At 43.9% G+C, this 16,781-nt stretch overlaps 2 protein-coding genes across 2 annotated transcripts; one reads left to right on the top strand and one right to left on the bottom strand.

Moving 5' to 3' along the window:
* Nucleotides 1-704: 704 nt before the first annotated feature.
* On the bottom strand, nucleotides 705-8,351 carry LOC102302969 (protein shisa-2). Its single transcript, XM_005912246.3, has 2 exons — nucleotides 7,426-8,351; nucleotides 705-2,869 (listed from the first exon to the last, which is right to left on the bottom strand). The coding sequence occupies exons 1-2, from the start codon at nucleotides 7,727-7,729 to the stop codon at nucleotides 2,301-2,303; spliced, it is 873 nt and encodes a 290-aa protein (XP_005912308.1). The 5' UTR covers nucleotides 7,730-8,351; the 3' UTR covers nucleotides 705-2,300.
* A 1,438-nt stretch (nucleotides 8,352-9,789) lies between these two features.
* On the top strand, nucleotides 9,790-15,268 carry spice1 (spindle and centriole associated protein 1). Its single transcript, XM_042222073.1, has 18 exons — nucleotides 9,790-10,017; nucleotides 10,213-10,308; nucleotides 10,631-10,678; nucleotides 10,770-10,910; nucleotides 11,022-11,124; nucleotides 11,322-11,440; nucleotides 11,695-11,783; nucleotides 11,871-12,013; nucleotides 12,150-12,275; nucleotides 12,369-12,643; nucleotides 13,127-13,258; nucleotides 13,333-13,459; nucleotides 13,550-13,645; nucleotides 13,746-14,179; nucleotides 14,417-14,606; nucleotides 14,684-14,762; nucleotides 14,926-14,989; nucleotides 15,109-15,268. The coding sequence occupies exons 2-18, from the start codon at nucleotides 10,213-10,215 to the stop codon at nucleotides 15,163-15,165; spliced, it is 2,319 nt and encodes a 772-aa protein (XP_042078007.1). The 5' UTR covers nucleotides 9,790-10,017; the 3' UTR covers nucleotides 15,166-15,268.
* The last annotated feature ends 1,513 nt before the right edge of the window (nucleotides 15,269-16,781 follow it).

Genomic DNA, 16,781 nt, shown 5'->3' with positions numbered 1-16,781 from the left:
CGAGGGGTTTTTGAGTCCAACTGTAGCTCCCGGGAAGCTGGAGGAGTCTTGGTTTACATTTCACACAGAGGATGGAAAGGAAAAGAAAATATAGAAAATGTCAATGCGAACATTAAAAGCTTAGCATTTTATAAATTGGCCAAATCAAACCTCTCCCACGCTCCTTCTTTAATCCCAAGGGAGTGACTGTAGACAGACCATTAGCCGATTAATTCACCACCACCACCCTCCCCAACTGGAGATCCCTTTCCCACCCACCTTCCTGGATGTGGCCCAGCCCGAAAAACTACAGCTGCTACAGTATGGAGAATCCATCGGGGTGCTGCTTTATGCTTTTCAACTCCTCCCCAGTGACTCTCCAACGGGACGATATGCTTTCCACATTACTGTAGCTGAGTTTCTGGAGGAGCTTGCCAAAACTGCACTTTCACATCATCATATTCTTAAACTGTCCATTGTTGTGGTTTATTATTTCTCCTGTATGTGTGTGCGTGTGTGTGCCGGATGACGTCCTCTGTGGGAGGTAGACCAGTCTGTGAATGTGTTTCTAGTAGTTTAAGTGCGTGAGTGTTTTAAGGAGATTAAAACAACCCAGTCGACCAGTCATATTTGTTTTTGTTAACCAGGGCTTTGTTTCCAAATGTGCGTCTGTGCTTTGAGTATCACTCACCTTCCTGGTTATTAGAAAACTCACAGCAAGCCTATTTTCAGTTTTAAAATATGTTTATTTTTTCAGTTTCATATGAAAAAGTGTCTCTCCTGCATTAAATCACTGTATTTCAGGTGGAGCAAATGCATTCGATCTAAAATAATTCCACAATTTCACACACTCTCTTACTATTATCCCCCCCCCCAGATGTCACATAAGTTCCCCAATGAATCTTACAGACATTGTGCTTGGAGTACAGATGAGGTGCGCAAGCAAACCAGTTTCGGTACTAAAGGACATGTCGGGCTGCACGCTCGGTGGAGCAGCACATTCCTCGAGCTGCACGTTCCTCGGTTACAGTGGCACAGCTTTACACCGCTACACAGAGCGGCAGAAAATTCAGCAACTTTCGCTTATTTTTACAGATTAACAACCAAAGCGGCCACTTCCTTGCCCTTCCTAAGTGGAAAATAATGACTCAGAGCTGCCCCGGAGCTGCCCGTGCTAATGCACTGAACTGTGGTGGTGTGAAGTACACACACACACACACCTCGCGGGAGAGAAGTGAAGGGGGCAGCTGGCATTTTTGGGGGTTTTTTTGGGGGGGGGTTGCTATATAATTAACTGTAATGTTCAGAGAACTTCCTCTCACTTCTCTGTCGCACACTCACACGTCCAAGGAACATTAACGGCCTGCCTTGTGAATAGATCTAATTTTGGGGGGATTTCTGAATGTGTTTCTGGGGGTTTTGTAATTCTTTGTTTCTTTTTTTTGCTTTCTGGGTGGCAGGCGGGGGGGGGTTGGATAGTAGGGTGGAGCGTCACAGTCTGTGTCCTGTGCTCACTTCATTAGATTTTAAATGGCCTACAGGGAGATCGCGACTGCCTTTCACATCACACCACCTGCATTTCCCATTACACACAGTTACACTCACAGTTACTCACAAGGCCACCGCATCCCTCCACACTTCACACTCTCTCGGACTCGCACACGAACAGTACAAATATCTATCCACATGCTTTCTTTCCTCGTACTTTCAGCACAAACAAAAATATACTGTATTATATAAACCACTCACAATCATTCACAAGCACAGATGTGCACATGGCATAAACACAGCATGTGGTCATATATTGTTTTTGCTTGAATGTCCATTTTTCATACAGTCCGCTGCTATAAATCATCCAGTCATCGCTCATTCCTGTACATATAAGCCTGCAAATCTTTTTCTCACACACATCCATGCAAACACAAACACATGCAGCCTTTACTTGATCTCCGGGCTGCAGTGAACTGTGCATTATTACTCATCAGGGCTGCACAATCCTCCGAGATGCAGTTTTGTCTTTGCATCCAGTGAGAGGATATTTATGCATCTGCCTTACGCATCGCAGGCTGAGCCTAGCTCGTTCCACCTTTCATACAAAACAGACACAAACCACACACAGTTACAGGGCAGGTCCAGCTACCAGGAACAGCTTTATGAGTCCTTCATGTGAGTCTGACTCCCTGCCTTCTTTTTTTTTTTTTTTAACCCCCCCACCCTGGCAGTGTGCCCAAAGGTCTGTCTGCCGCAGCCCTCACAGGTTAAACTTCACAAGTTAATCTTTGAAAATAAAGTGGTAGAGTGGTCTGCTGGTTGGGCCCTCGTCACACTGTCACTGGAGGGTGTTTCTGATCACTGGTGACACTGGAGCCAGCAGTGGGAGGAGGGCAGGGTGACTGGAGGGGTCTGTAGCCCCCCTGAGTGGGGTCCAAGTAGGCTGCGGTAGAGGACATGGGGTGGGCATAGCCGATGTACTGCGGATGCAGGAACTGTCCCTGGTGAGGCATGATTTGGGTGGCCTGCTGACAGTTGAGTACGGAGAAGTTGGTGGGCATGTTGACAAAGACGCTGGCATCAGGGGGCAGGCAGCAGGAGGCCTGAGCCCGCATGACTGGAGGAGGGCCAGTGCGGGGGACAGCGGCTGGAGCGGACGAGCTGGACGAGGTGGCTGTGCTGGACTGGCGGGATGAGGAACCCCTGGAGGTGCTCGCCATCATAGGGATGGTTTCCAGGAGGCGCCCACCACCGCCGGCCCCACCTCCTGTCGTGCCTCCAGAGGACAGTTCCTGCTTGGGTCGGAGACACCGGCAGCAGCACACAGCGACCACAGAGCCCACCACGATGAAAGCCACGAACACTGAGCCCACGATGAGGAATGGCACGTAGATGGGAACTACAGAGAGAAAAGAAGAAGAGACATTGCCATTAAACTGACATTAATCCAATTCATTTTTATTTCTACAGCACCAATTTGTCACTTTATATTGTAAGGTAGACCCTACAATAATACATACAGAGAAAAACCCAACAATCATATGACCCCCTATGAGCAAGCACTTTGGCAACGGTGGGAAGGAAAAACTCCCTTTTAACAGGAAGAAAACTCCGGCAGAACCAGGCTCAGGGAGGGGCGGCCATCGGAGCAGATGTAAAACAGCTGTAAAACATGCGATTAGTGAAAAAAACTATTGCCTGTTAAGCTGTGCTGCCTTGCATGCTCACATGTCTTGCTTATCTGCACAGGGGCTCCTTGATGTGAGTGGTGATTGAATGAGACAGTGAAACAAAGGACTGGAGCAGAAAAATAGAAGGTACACTGGATTTGAGTCCCCAGGGAGTCCCAGAGTCTCATTAGCAGTTATTAACTTTGTTTTGATCTGTTTTAATCCTGCACACCCCACTGTGTCCCCGGCCTCTTCAACCCCACAGACCTGTGTGCATTTGTACTGGTGACATTCTTAAGCCTCGCTGCCAGCCAACATTTGTGACCCTTTTCTCGCTCTCTCATTTTTTTCCTCTTACCCCTATTTTTTTTTTTTTACTAATCCTCTGAAAATAAGTTACTCAAGTTGAAGTACAGTACTTGGCATCTGCTTAAAGAAAGGTATGAAAGTGGACTGATTTAATGTAGCTGAATGGGAGGTTATTCAGCTCTTTAAATCAGAGGAATAAACCAGCTCCTTCTCACTGACCTTTTCTTTGTTTCTGCTTAACGCAGCAAATCATACTCTCAACAACTACGTATTTGTGTAACTCTCACAGTTCCACCAATCAGACTATAAATTGCTGGGTCAAATAGGAGATGTCTGTGTGAGCAGGTAGAAGCTTTGGCGCGTTATTATGCGAGAAGAACTCAGTGTCAGTCTGTAAATTTTGTGAAGTGAGCAGGAAAAGCTCCAAAAACAAGCCTAAAGCGCAATCAACAGTAGGAACAGTTTTTCCTGACTCTTCGTTTTCGGTAAAGCATTGAAGGCTGAAACAGGGCGACATTCAAGATGAGGTCACCGCCGATGAGGTGTTTCCCTCAGTTGCTCATTCCCATGCTCACTACCACAAACACCTTTCAAAGCACAATAACGACCATGTTACATTACAAGTGATTAGTTGTGTTTTATTGTTCCCACTGGGTGTAGTTATTTTCCACTTTGAATGTGTCCGTGTATTACGAGGTGTAACTGTATGCCGGAGAGAGAGAGAAAGAGAGGGAGAGAGGTGGCAAACTGGCTCTAGTTTCCTTTTGTCTGTGAGCTCTTTGAAATGCATCCATGGGACTTTGATTTTTTTTTTCCAAAATGCTCATCAAACGTGGCAAGGTATTAAAAGGATTACTGCATGGAAGCTGTTAAGAGCAGGAGATCACTCATGGGCAGAGGCAGCAAGGTCTTGGTAACAAGAGCAGAGGCAGAGGCACGCCGACATGAAACAAACCAGGACCTTGACCCATTTCCTTTCGACAAGAAGTGGTGTTAACTTAAGAGGCTTCTGCACCACACAGCTGCACACCTCACAGTAAACAGGTTGTAAAAGGAACATTTACAGTATAAGTGACAAGAGCAGAAATGTACCAGGGAGCCTCTCTGTGCCATCTTTCCTGTACTTATATGGCCTCCACCTCAACATCTCTACCTCCACTCCCTTTTTATGCAATGCTAATGAGGAGCAGTCATTTCAAGGACTTTCTCCTTGTGTTGCTTTACCCCTGGCTTCACTGCTATTAGAGCTACTTTCCCAAACACTGTACGGTAAATCATTAATGGAGTGAATAAAGGTCCTAAAAAGTTAATGCACAGTAGTAAATAAGCTCTTTACTGTACACAGCAATCAAAAAATCAGCTACCATATGAGCCTCACTTTTTGTATATTTCATTATTACATCGCTGGTAATGGATCAGTTTGAATCTTGTGGTTGTTGTAGCTGCTGAAACTGAATCTGTAGAGTCAGGGAGTTTAGGCCTTTGGGTCCTATCATAGGGGTCGTTACCCCCTGAAGGGGGTCACAAGATAAATCTGGAAGGTCAAGAGATGATTAATGGAGTGGAAAAGAAGAAACAAGACTGAGAGCATGTTTCCATGCTTGCAGCTCAGTCAGTCGGTGCAGAGGCACAGCTGTGCTTTGAGCATTGAGCTAAAGGCTGATTTCGTGATGCTGACATGGCCACATGGTGATTTTTATCAGGTATAGAGTTAACTAATGTTACTTTAGCTTCTTAGAATACCAGTTGACACAAAGTGCAGCAGAAGCTGTGTGTGATTGGCTTTGCAGATATCCAAAGCAACAGATAAAGTGAAGTGCAGCTTTAACCTCCTAGGACCTGGAGATCACATCACATTTTGTGTTGTCTTGACCAAAGTACTAAATTTCGGGCCTGATATCCACTTACGAGGCCATTATACTGCCACTGTTCGATTAAAATTTTAAACAAATATCCTCATATGTGCATCTCATTTTTGTCAGAAACAAAAATAAGGTAAAAAAAAATCTGGCAATTCTTTGTTTTTACATTCATCAGGTCCCAATCAGCCCAAATATCAAAGAGAAATTAAAAATGCATGTCATGGAAGAGTTCGGGTCTTAGGCGGTTAAATAAAAAAGCTAAGAATTCACTAGTAACTAACATTTGATAGAGGATCCACAGAGCCTCCTTACTGGTTGTAATATTTACAAGTATTTCCTGCTGAAACACTTTTAATTTTAAGCCACTTCATGTGGACACTGAGCACTAAACCCCACCTAGTACTCACATAAATTTGAAAAAAGCTAACTTTATTCTAACTTTATTATTTTTACTTCTTTCTTTTGAGGCATTTTTTTGTGCACATGGCAGTTGTCCCCCATCCTCCTATTGTTCCCTGTCATTCGTCCACACCTGTTGCTGTAGTCGAGCTGTGGCAGCCCCCTCTGCTAAGCTCTTGTTTTGGGCAGATTCTTAGTGGCTGGCTGGCTGATTGGACCCCTCCTTCAGCCTATCCCATGGGCTTTCTCCTGTTCCCAAATACCATATGTTCCTTCATGTTCAGCACATTAATAATTTCCTGCGTGTTATTCCCCCAACACTGCACTATGTGTATCTCTTTGAGATGATGAATAGGCTGCACGCACATGAAAAATGTGTAAAATGCACAAAGTGAACTGGGCTGTGGATGAATAAAAACACTTCTTCTTTTTGTAAGAAAAAAAGGTTTTCCTTTAAGTAATTTTGGCTGGAGGTCTATGAATGAAATGTATATATTGCTTCCTGTAGTGATAAGCTATGACAGTATTAGCAAATGACAGATTGTAGCTGGAGAGGGCAGGGTATCCTCTGAGGAAACATGTATTGCACTTTTCTCTCATGTCTAGTATGTTTCTTTCGTGATATGGTGCACTTTCAAGAGACTTTACAGTAGATTAACTTATGGGAATGTAAGCAGTGATGAATGAGGGGCCAGAGGGGGAGAGGTCTGTCACCCAATCCACGGTAAAAGTTGGAAAATGTGGGTCATACTTTGCCTCTGGTTTTGGCAATGATGCCTCTTATATGTGAGCTTCTAGTTTGAAGCATGACCTGAGTGTGAGGGCCTCAAAGCCCACAGATACCACAGAGACATGGAGTGGTTAGATTACAGTAGCAGCTTGGCCAACAGAAAGAGACTCCACGAGCCTGCTGAGAGGAAATAACGCAAATTGCGTGTGTTTTTTCTTCTTTTTAATGAACAGAGCTGTCAGCACCCTTCGTGAGCTACACTGTCCAAGATCCGGTCAAGTCCAAACTTGATCCCCGTGGGGACGGCGTGATCTGAGCCCGGCCCCTCTCTTGCACTGTTAAAGAACAAACACGGCTATTTATAAAGTGCAGCAGCACGGCACAGTTTGCCATTTGTGAGGGCAGTTAACCGGTTTTTTGGAGGAGTCTGCTGTGTCCGTGCAGCTGTCGCTTGCCAGCCAGCAGATGCAGCTTTTAACAGGGAGATACTGTGAGTCTGCTGGGTTTATGAGAGGAAACCAAAGCTCCCAGCAGGTCATATTAAATGATATTTACAATATCAAATTCAAGGCATCCTGTACATAAGCAGTGGGGTGTGTATGAGGTTGGCTTATGGGATACCGTATGGTAAGATTTATATGGAATGAATAAAATCAAAAAGGTTTTACTGAGACTGTAAATTCTGAAGTGAACAAAGACTGCACTCTCCCCACTGAAGCAACAGGTCAGGCAGTTTTAGTGCACCGACGTTATCTCAGTGTCTCTCTCATATGAATCACACGTAAGTCTACAGAACACAGGGGATTTAACTATGAAACTTCCTATACAAGAGTTTAACTTAAAGAACCCCCCCCCCCCCAAACATTTAGTTTTTATTCTGTTTGCGCTTTGCTCTTCACATGTTTAAGCGCTCTTCTTTCAATACTACTCATAATATTAGTGGGATTATCAGAAGCGAGAGTGAGTGCAAGTTATGGGCTTGTACCTGCACCGGAGTCCTTGTTCTCCTTGTTGTTTGTCCCGGGCTCCGGTGACTGTCGGTCGTTATCGCAGCTCCCCTGATCAAGCCGCGCATCCGTGCTGGAGCAGCAGTAGCGTAGCTCGCATTTCCCGCAGCAGATTATCGCGTCCACTCCGTCTATCTTCTCCGGGCACTGAAAGCCCTCTTTCCAGACACCCTGGGAGTCCCGCCAGCCGTGGCAAAACTCCCCGCTCGCTTTCACGTCAATAATTACCAACAGCAGAGTCACAATCGCGGTGACAGACATCGGGAAACCTCCTCCCCACATTCTCGGCCAGGTGGCCCGCGGCCGCACGCTGGCGCACTGGAAGAGACTGAGAGGCTTTTACTCCCCGCGTCTAAGCTGGTGAGGGGGGTGATACGCTGGGTCGGTCCGATGAAGGGAGCAGAGGGGATGCAATGTAGGAGCCACAAACCACTTAGAGGCTGTCATTTGTTAGAGAAATCGCGTGCGTAATTCTCCAAAAGTGACTCCGGTTATTCAGGAGATGCACAAAAACCAAATGGATACTACTACTAAAAAAAAGTCAGAAAATATATGAATTTATAAGTTTGACTGATATTCCAGTTGCAAACCCTCGGAGGTCTGGTAAATCCAGTGTAGAGAAACTAATGGATTTCCTTTGGCACTGCAGCGAGGCTGAACTCTTCAAATGACTTTCTTCGGGGATCCAGAGAAACTAACACTTGTAGCCTGATCCATGGGCGCGCAGCTGCTGTCACCCTCGAGTCCTCTCACAGCCAGCTCCGTGCGTAAAGATAACGTTTCAAACTTTTGTGGCTTGGCCTGCATTGTTGAGTGTCAGAAGTCAGTCAACCAAATCTGTGTCAGTCTTGAACTGAAGCCCACAGAATCTAACCCACCCTGTGTCAGAGTGAGAGGGGCGTGTAAAAAGTCAGATGCAAATCCACACCTCACTGTAACAACCAGAGTAGATATACAGGGAATACCAACAAACTACATACCACTGGTCAAAATGCTGCAATTTAGTTGATATTTTTAAAAAAGTAAAATAAGAAGATATATCATCCGACCGTCTTTTTTGGCAACAGTCGTCCAGATTGGATCTTAAATTTTTAACTTGAGGTCAGAGGGATTTTTCTCAGTGAAAAACAAATGTGCAGTTTGGCTTAAAATACATTATTCATATGTTGCACCGATTTCCAGGTATACAGATAGACTATTTGAATTTGTTGTTATTATTATTATACTATAAACTACTATTAAAATGCTACTACCTTGAAGGAAAGACACCACGTGTCCAGTTAAATATTGTTGTTGGTTTGTCGCAATTGTCAGGCTATCCTACAGCGTTAATTTTTTTGAGTGAACTTACCCCACAGTGCAACCTAAACCAGTTCAGTCTGAGCCTTGTGCGATATAAAAACAAATAAATAAACCCTATCAGTTCCTCTCTGGTTAAGAGCAGATGAAACATTTGACAGTTGGACACGTCTGTGCCAACACCAGCAGACATTTAAACAGTGACATTGCCATCTAGTGGTGATTCCAGATATTAATGCAAAGTTTTTATTTTTTGTATGGCGGTTATTTGGGAAAGTTAGCAACAACTAGTGAAAGTTCCCATAAGTTTTTTTTTCTCTGAAGGTTAATTTAAATAACATTTGAAGAGCGGGGATGTTCTCATAAGGCCGAGACAAATAGCCTTAGACAAGATTTTTCAAGAACCTCACCTTCATTCAGAAAACATCTCTAAGATTTTTATTTCTATTTAATTTTGAATCAGTTTTTTAAAATTCAGTTTACTATCATTGTATTTTTATTGCGATATGAACGTATTTATCAAAGGCAAATTTTTTGATCAGACTGACAAAGAAATTAAAATCACATCAATATTTTTGATTGAATTTTAACTGTTTTAAAAGTGCACGATATAATTTCACATGTATATTTTTAGCCTAGTTTTTAATTTTTTATTTTACCAGCATGTCTGGAACATTCAAAGAAAATTGTTGTGGTCTTCTTTAAAGCTTATTTCTGGGATTGCATCGGGGATCTGCTCCGAACCATGATGTTCACAAACGACATTGTAATCTGTAGTGTGAGTGGGGAGCAGAGGTAGTGAAGGTGGATGAGTTTAAATACTTACGATCAGCCATCCAAAGCAACAGAGAGAACACACGAGAGGTGAAGAAGAGAGTGCAAACAGGGTAAATGGGTGGAAATTTGTCTCAGGGATTTACGATGTAAAAGCAATTTTATCACTCAAAATAAAAACCTCAGATATAAACTAACCAGTAATAAAAATAAAGTATCTCACATTGACCCTAAATCACCGACAGGGGGCATTTTTTGCCGCCTAATGAAAAGGATTCGCCACCTTTCCCAGCAGCACTTCATTTCCCGTGATGCTCCACTGTTTGAAGCGGTATCCGTGGAAACGGCACAGGAAGTGGCGCGCAACTGTTGAAAAATGTCTCACAAACTGAAGAGGTGGTTTTGATGCTATTATTTGTCACCAGCCTTTAAAACGGCGTCTAAAGACAGCTTGGTGGGCGTTTCTCTTTATTAACCGGAGCTCCACGTTGTAAAAAGTATGTTTTTTCAGTTTTAACTTGCCTTTTAGCCTAAGATAGCTCAGCCGTACATCCTAGTTTAGTGAAAGTTACAGAAGCTTCGCCATGGGAATGAGAGTTAACAGCTAGCTTGTTGTTACATACTAGACACTTTTGGTAAATGAAACGTGTGCAGCCTTAACGAAGTCTCCTTATCGTATTGTTTGTGAGCAGATGTCGTTTGTGAGAGTGGGCCGTCCACAGCAGCACGCCAAAGGAAAAAGGCCTGTTCGCCCCAAGAAGGCAGCAGCTCAAAGAAGAGAGTGGGTGGTGAGTATTGACAGCTGAACAAATACTAGAGACATATGAAGGCCAGTCACAACTAAGCAGGCAGTCTTGTACTTGTGCATATTTCTGTGCAATTAGAAGACAGTCTACTCTTGCTTGCTGTGAATCTTCTCTACCATAATCTGAAATAGAAAGGTATGAGGAGAGATTATTTGTTTTCTAGAGGTTACTCAGATCATCAAGGAATCTAATTTCTTGCTAAACTAAAGAAACATGTTCATGGTGTAAAAAAACAAACATTCAAGCTAACCTTTTATAAGTTCCTTTATTTAGCCTGTCTAACTTCTCAGCGTTTTGGTTTCAGAGCACTGTCAACGACCTCTCTGTGCACAAGCTGACACCTGCGGAGCTGGTAAGGTGCAAGAACATTTGCACTTTTTATTTTTTAAGTGTTATTTACTGTACCTTGGTCTCAAGATTGTCTGATTGTTCTTCTGGTTCAGAGTCATCGGCATGAGCTCCACAAGTCTCACAACAAAGCAGCAGCTCAGTGGGAGCTGAAAGAGAAAGCCCTGAAACGACGTCTCAGGCACGCAGGGAGCCCTGCACCCCTGGACCAGGCCAGTCTCAGCATCATCAGGGAGGTAAGTACAGTGCAGTGAGAATATATATATTTGCTCTGTATCTGTGTATCTGTATCTTTTTAGTGGCTCTTACAGTGTTGAGTTAAACTCAGTTGTGTGGCGTTGCTGCAGGTTTTCTCTGATCAGCTGCTGCTGCAGGATGTGTTGGCCCGTTCTGACAAAGCCCTGGCTGTGGTCAAAGACCTGTTTGGAGATGCTCCACGCAGGCACACCGGTATCTGGCAACTTGTTTTGTGTGCAGATAAACAGATGCAGTGACTAGATAGAATAACTTCTTTTCCATTGCTTTGTCATTGAGATACCCGATTGTTGAACATTGGGTGTTTGTCCCAGTATTTTCATTTTGAAGAGCCACAAATTCTCTCTGATGGTTGCATAAGTATTGCTTTATGTCTAAATGTTTTTCCTCAGGACACCCCAGAGTGACTGTGGCTCCAAACTGTGACTCTGACTCAGAACTGCCTGTTCTCCAAAGACCAGATCGTCCAACTCATCTGTCTCTCCTCAGCCAGTCAATGATGGATCAAGAGGTGTGTGTGTGTGTTATTGAGACTGTCATTATTAGCTTCATAATACAGCATGTGCAGTGTATAATCTAAAGAACAACAACTATGCTTATTAGTTTATTTTATTTCTTTTAATGATCTAAACCCTATATTTAACAGAAAACACTCAAGAGGTAACATATCCAATGCTTACTGATTTAAAAAAGTGTATTTTTAAATACTATACACCGTTTTGAGTTTTTATTTGCATTTTACACAATTACAATGATTTATTTCAGGCTCTTAATGAACTGGAAGCTTCAGAGGACGACCACAGAGACGATGATGCCCGTCCTTCAACCAGTTCAGAGTATCATGTAATACGAAGGTGCTAATCCCTGCTAACTGTTATACACTACAACAATGACAGAGATGCTGCTGTCACTATTAGATTGCTCATAACACTTTTTTGCAGGGTCAATGTACAAAAAATGAAGGCGCAGCCTCGGGCTAGAGTGTCACAGCAACACAAAGGTCATCATCACAGCCGTCACCGTGGAGACAAGGATAATAGTCCCGTGACACCCTGTACATCAGACAGGGCACCAGCTCAGACAGGTAAGATAAACAGATAATCAGAAGGTCTTAGTGCCATTAGAAGTGTGTTATATTTATTTTAGGTAGTGATCAAGAAATCATTTATTACAATCTGGCATTAGACGTGAAAATAAACACTTATCTAATGTCATTTCAGCTCTCAATGCCACCGTGGCTGTTCAGCGTGTTCGGTCCAGACAGAGTCAGTCGGAGGACACCAGAGAGGAAACATCAGTCCTGGTTTCTCAGGTTCTTAATTCTGAACCGCCTCAGAGCAAGTCAGGTAATATCTGCAAGGGATGGATTTTCTCTAAAATGAAATACTCTGTTTGGAGATGAGATCATGTCTGTTGTTCTTCTTTTATATGCTGAACAGACTGGATCGGTAATCACACTAGCAGAGGCAGGAAGTGTGTTTCCCAGGGTTCAGAGCTGGACGGCTCCTCTGTTGCCTCTCTCAGCGGGGATCAGTCCAGTCTGGGCCTGCTGCAGGCCATGTTGGGTCAGGTGGAGTCGGATTTGGACGCACTGAGCCCTGATACAGCACCAACATCTGCACAGAGTCCCAAAAAGCACAGAACACAAAGCCTTACTGGATTTTCTGTGGCCTTGGTCTCTACACTGGGACGTTTGGTGCACCTCCTTAAAAAGGTACTGCCGGATATCAAAAAAGGTTTTGTCACACAAGCTTGTGGAGATTATTATTCAAACTAAAGATAATCCATGCAGGCTTTACTCGCATAAACAAAAAATAAGATCGTGGTACCATTGTCACTGCATCTTTTAGTTTATAGGATACATTCATTTCTTATTAAATGTTGGTTTTATTTAAAAAGTCATGTCATCGATGGGGATGCAAGGAGACACGAATTCCTAGTTTGAAATCTTTAGATAGCAGCAAAACCACATTTTAGAAATGCTTGATCTGTAAAATGTTTGTTACTATTTCTGATTTAGCATCACTAATGCTGAAAGTCTCATGTAAATATGCTGAAGCACAGTTCTTATCTTTTTCAGGGGTCTTCACATTAATAAATAGAATTAGTTTTTAAATTGTAGGGCAGGTTTGCTTTGATGCAAATATTTGCAGTCTGCTATATGTGTTTAAATCACTGTCTGTCTGTAATGTGTTAGAGGGAAGATGAAGCTCAGGAGGCGGCACAGGAGAGGAGAAAACTGGAGGAGGAGCTGAAAGAGCAGCAGAGGCTCATTGATGCTCTCACTGCTGAAACCATGACTCTGAGAGAGGAGGCTACAGCCCTGCAGGTGGGACTGGGCTTAGGTTATTGTTACTCCATCTATGCTGATAAATCATGAGTTGGTGACGATGTGCCTCTCAGGCAGGGTTACAGCAGCGGACAGCAGAGCTGGAGCGGAAGTTGGACACAGTGGTGTTGGCGATGGGAGGGCTCGGACTGCTGAGTGAACACAGTGGCCAAACCCCACTCTCTGAGGTTAAAACTGCAGGTTTGTGCAGTCTGTCTGTGTATATTCTGTCCAGAGGAATTTGGTAAATGGTGAAAATGGTTTATATTTTGGTGAACTGTTGGTATACAGGCTGTCAGTCTGCGACGGGTGCTGAGCGAGTACCTGTTTCTTCTGCCGTCCTCCTCTCACCACCTCAACAGCGGGACCACTTTCAGCATGTTCCTGGTAACTTTCTCACTTCCAAAATTATTATCTGATTTCAAATATTCAGCACAGAAATGATTCACCTTGAGGCAGCTAATTTTTGTTTCTCGTTCTTCCACAGCAACATGTCCTGCGCCACTGCACCAGCAGCTTCCTGCTGCGGATCTCCTGCGCTCCTATGGGGACCTCCGCACTCACAGCTCAGACTCTAGTCTCAGCAGTCTGCCCCTAGTTCAGCTTCCCTCTGCTTCCTCGCTATCGCTGACCTCTGACCCTCTTTGCTCACAGAGGTCTCCGGGCACAGTGCTAGCTGAGATTGCTCAGCTGAGCAGAGAGACCGATCTTATCAGGGCTCAATTCAGCCAGGCAAAGGGCCTCGGGTCACGGGTCAGAGAATCGCTCGACAGTGGCAATGAGAGAAGAGGGTCGAGCTGCAGCAGCACCGGGAGAGTAACACCTCAGAGCGCTGCAGAGAGCAGGATGTCTGGGTCCAGCTGTAAAGAGAGGCGGAGCCAGCATGTGTGGACTCCTGAAGAACAACAGCTGACTCAACAGGTGAGATTTAAGGGGTTGTTTGAAGCTCTCTGAGAGCAGCTCACCTTTTAGAGGTGGAGTAGTGGCTCCCCTGACTCCGCCTAACTTTCTGACCCTCCCTTCATAGCGTGATGGGACAGGTGCGTCGACGAATGAACTGCGCTGAGCCTTTAGGTGGCCTCCTCATTCAGATTTAGTAATGATTCACATGCGGTGTGTGTCTCGTTCTTTGTTGTTTTTTTTGTTTTTTTTGCTTAGGCAACATCACCCAACACTTTCAGTGCAAACAGCGTGGAGCAACGCCTCCTGGAGCTGAACAGGCAGAGCGCTGCAGCCCGAGGTCGACTGCTGGAAATAATCGAGCAACAGAAGCAAAGTGTTTCAGCCAGAGTCTCTCCCTCTATCTCCCCGATCCCAGCTTCTGCCTTCAGCCCGAATCCAGAATCCAGTGGGTAAAAGCAACATGTCGCTGTCTGTTTGGAGCACACATGACAGTTTAAAATCATTACGCCTCATCTTTTGCAGCGAAACGCCTGGAGGCATCAGAGCTGCTGCCTGAGCGAGAGCTCCGGTCACACAGTGGTGGCGGTGAGGGTGAGAGGAGGTGAGTATCAGATCGGCTCAGGGAGGGATGTTATGACAAATAACAGCAAGGTTCTTTTTACCATTTCTTTTCCAGCACCTTAAACAGACACAAAGTGATGATGTCAGGAAGAAGAACTGACTGAAGATCACATGATGTAGATGATTAATTATCTTTGCTGCAGGTTTGCTGGCTCTGATGCATCTTCTCACAGTTTTGAAAGAGAAACCAGGGATGGCAAAACACAGGTACACACACACACACACACACACACACACACACACACACACACACACACACACAAACAGTGTGCATTATTTACATGTCGTTGCTTGGATTTGAAAAAAACTTTCTTCATTGTCAATAGATGGACAAGGAGAGAGCTCGAGAAGGCTGGTTTGCATTGTCTGCTCACGTGAGGTGACTAGAAGGACAACCCAGCATACCTGAAGATGTTTATTACGCAGAATGTTCTTACTATTTTTATCTGTTTTATTAATGATTGAATTAAAATGTTTTTACTTTTATACATTGTTGTTTTGTCTTCACTGTGACAAGTTTCTTTCTCCATTTGACGGACGTGACCCACATTTCCAATTTATTAGAATGAACTTCTGTTTGCCATTTCTTTGGGTTTTCCTCCTCAGTGTTACATCTGAGTACTTAGAAAACCCTACAACTGAGTAATGTGTGAGCAGATGCAATTCATTTTTAATCTGTCTTCATTCAGTCTTACTTACTTGACTGTTTTTCCTTGCTGAGCAGTCTCGCTTTAATATGGAAGTTTGTTTTGTGGTGGAGCTGTAATCTGTAAATACAGTCTGCATCTCCACCTGTTCGTTTATGTTTGAGGCTGTTCATTGGTTTCCTTATCTCACATACGAAGGTTTATAAAACTGTCTTAATGTATAATAAGTGCCTTGCAAAATGTGCTTACACCTCTGGTGCGGTGGTTATGTAGTCTCTAGTATAATATGTACATGCACTGTTTCATTTTACAGTATACTGTAATGATCGTCCTTCCAGGAAATTTGAACCATCAGACACTTAATACCCTTTGAATTTTTTTCTGCGCCAGTTTGAAAGTTTGAACATTTCCAGTTTAGAAATATCTCTGTTTATAGAAGGAAAACTAAACTAAAATCAGGCTTTATTTGACAAGCATATGCTGGCATCCATGAAAGAGTGAAATTTAGATGCAGACACTCTCCCATGATGCCAGTGGTTTTACTTGGAACCCCTGTTGATAATGACACATGCGGTTTTTCAAACCTTAGCTCATGATTAATAGTAGGTAGGTCAGCTACCACGTCCATAGAGAACAACCTCCACTAGGGTTTAAATAGCTGGGACTCTCCACCTTTTTGTTTTTCAAGCTGAACAAACCTCTTGGATGAGAAGTGAAATGTTTTAAAGGAGTCCAGCTGCCTCTCTTAAGACGACCATGACCTGATTGACTAGGAACCTACACAGACATGGAGTCAGCATGTCTTGTAGATTTCAAACGACATGCAGATAATATAGAGACTGTATCCAGTCTTTGTTTATCTTGGGTCTGTGTTTGAGTCCTTCCTGGCAGATAGAACAGTTCATTTTACCTGAGATTTACCGCTTAAAGCACATATGATAAAACACTAAATGGATCTAGGCAATCAAGATTTGAGACTTGCAACATAAGAAAATGTAATTTTTCAGAAGCTGACCACGCTGCAGCTGTCAGCCAGCAACCAGGACAGCGAACCGGGCGAGCTCATCTACCGCGTCACCAAACAGACGAGCCTGGGACACCTCGAGCATGCTGCCAGTCCAGGTAGACCAGACCTATATGTCAGTGTTTTTAGAAAGGACGGAAAAGTAAAGATGAACGCCAAACTAAACCAAACCAAACTTTTCCCACCGCTTGGTGAGTAGTTGGCATCCTACATGCAAACGGCAGATGACTATGGCAATCTGATTGCAACCAAAGCAATCACAATTATGTTTTTGGTGCAGCAGACCCTGATTTCACCTGGCAACCACCACAAACCAGTGGCTTTACCC

Source organism: Haplochromis burtoni, unplaced genomic scaffold, assembly GCF_018398535.1.
Source record: "Haplochromis burtoni strain Fernald_Lab_line unplaced genomic scaffold, NCSU_Asbu1 Contig_1, whole genome shotgun sequence".
Classification (NCBI taxonomy): Eukaryota; Metazoa; Chordata; class Actinopteri; order Cichliformes; family Cichlidae; genus Haplochromis; species Haplochromis burtoni.
The sequence above is the reverse complement of the archived record's forward strand: the minus strand, read 5'-3'. Positions and strand labels throughout refer to the sequence as shown.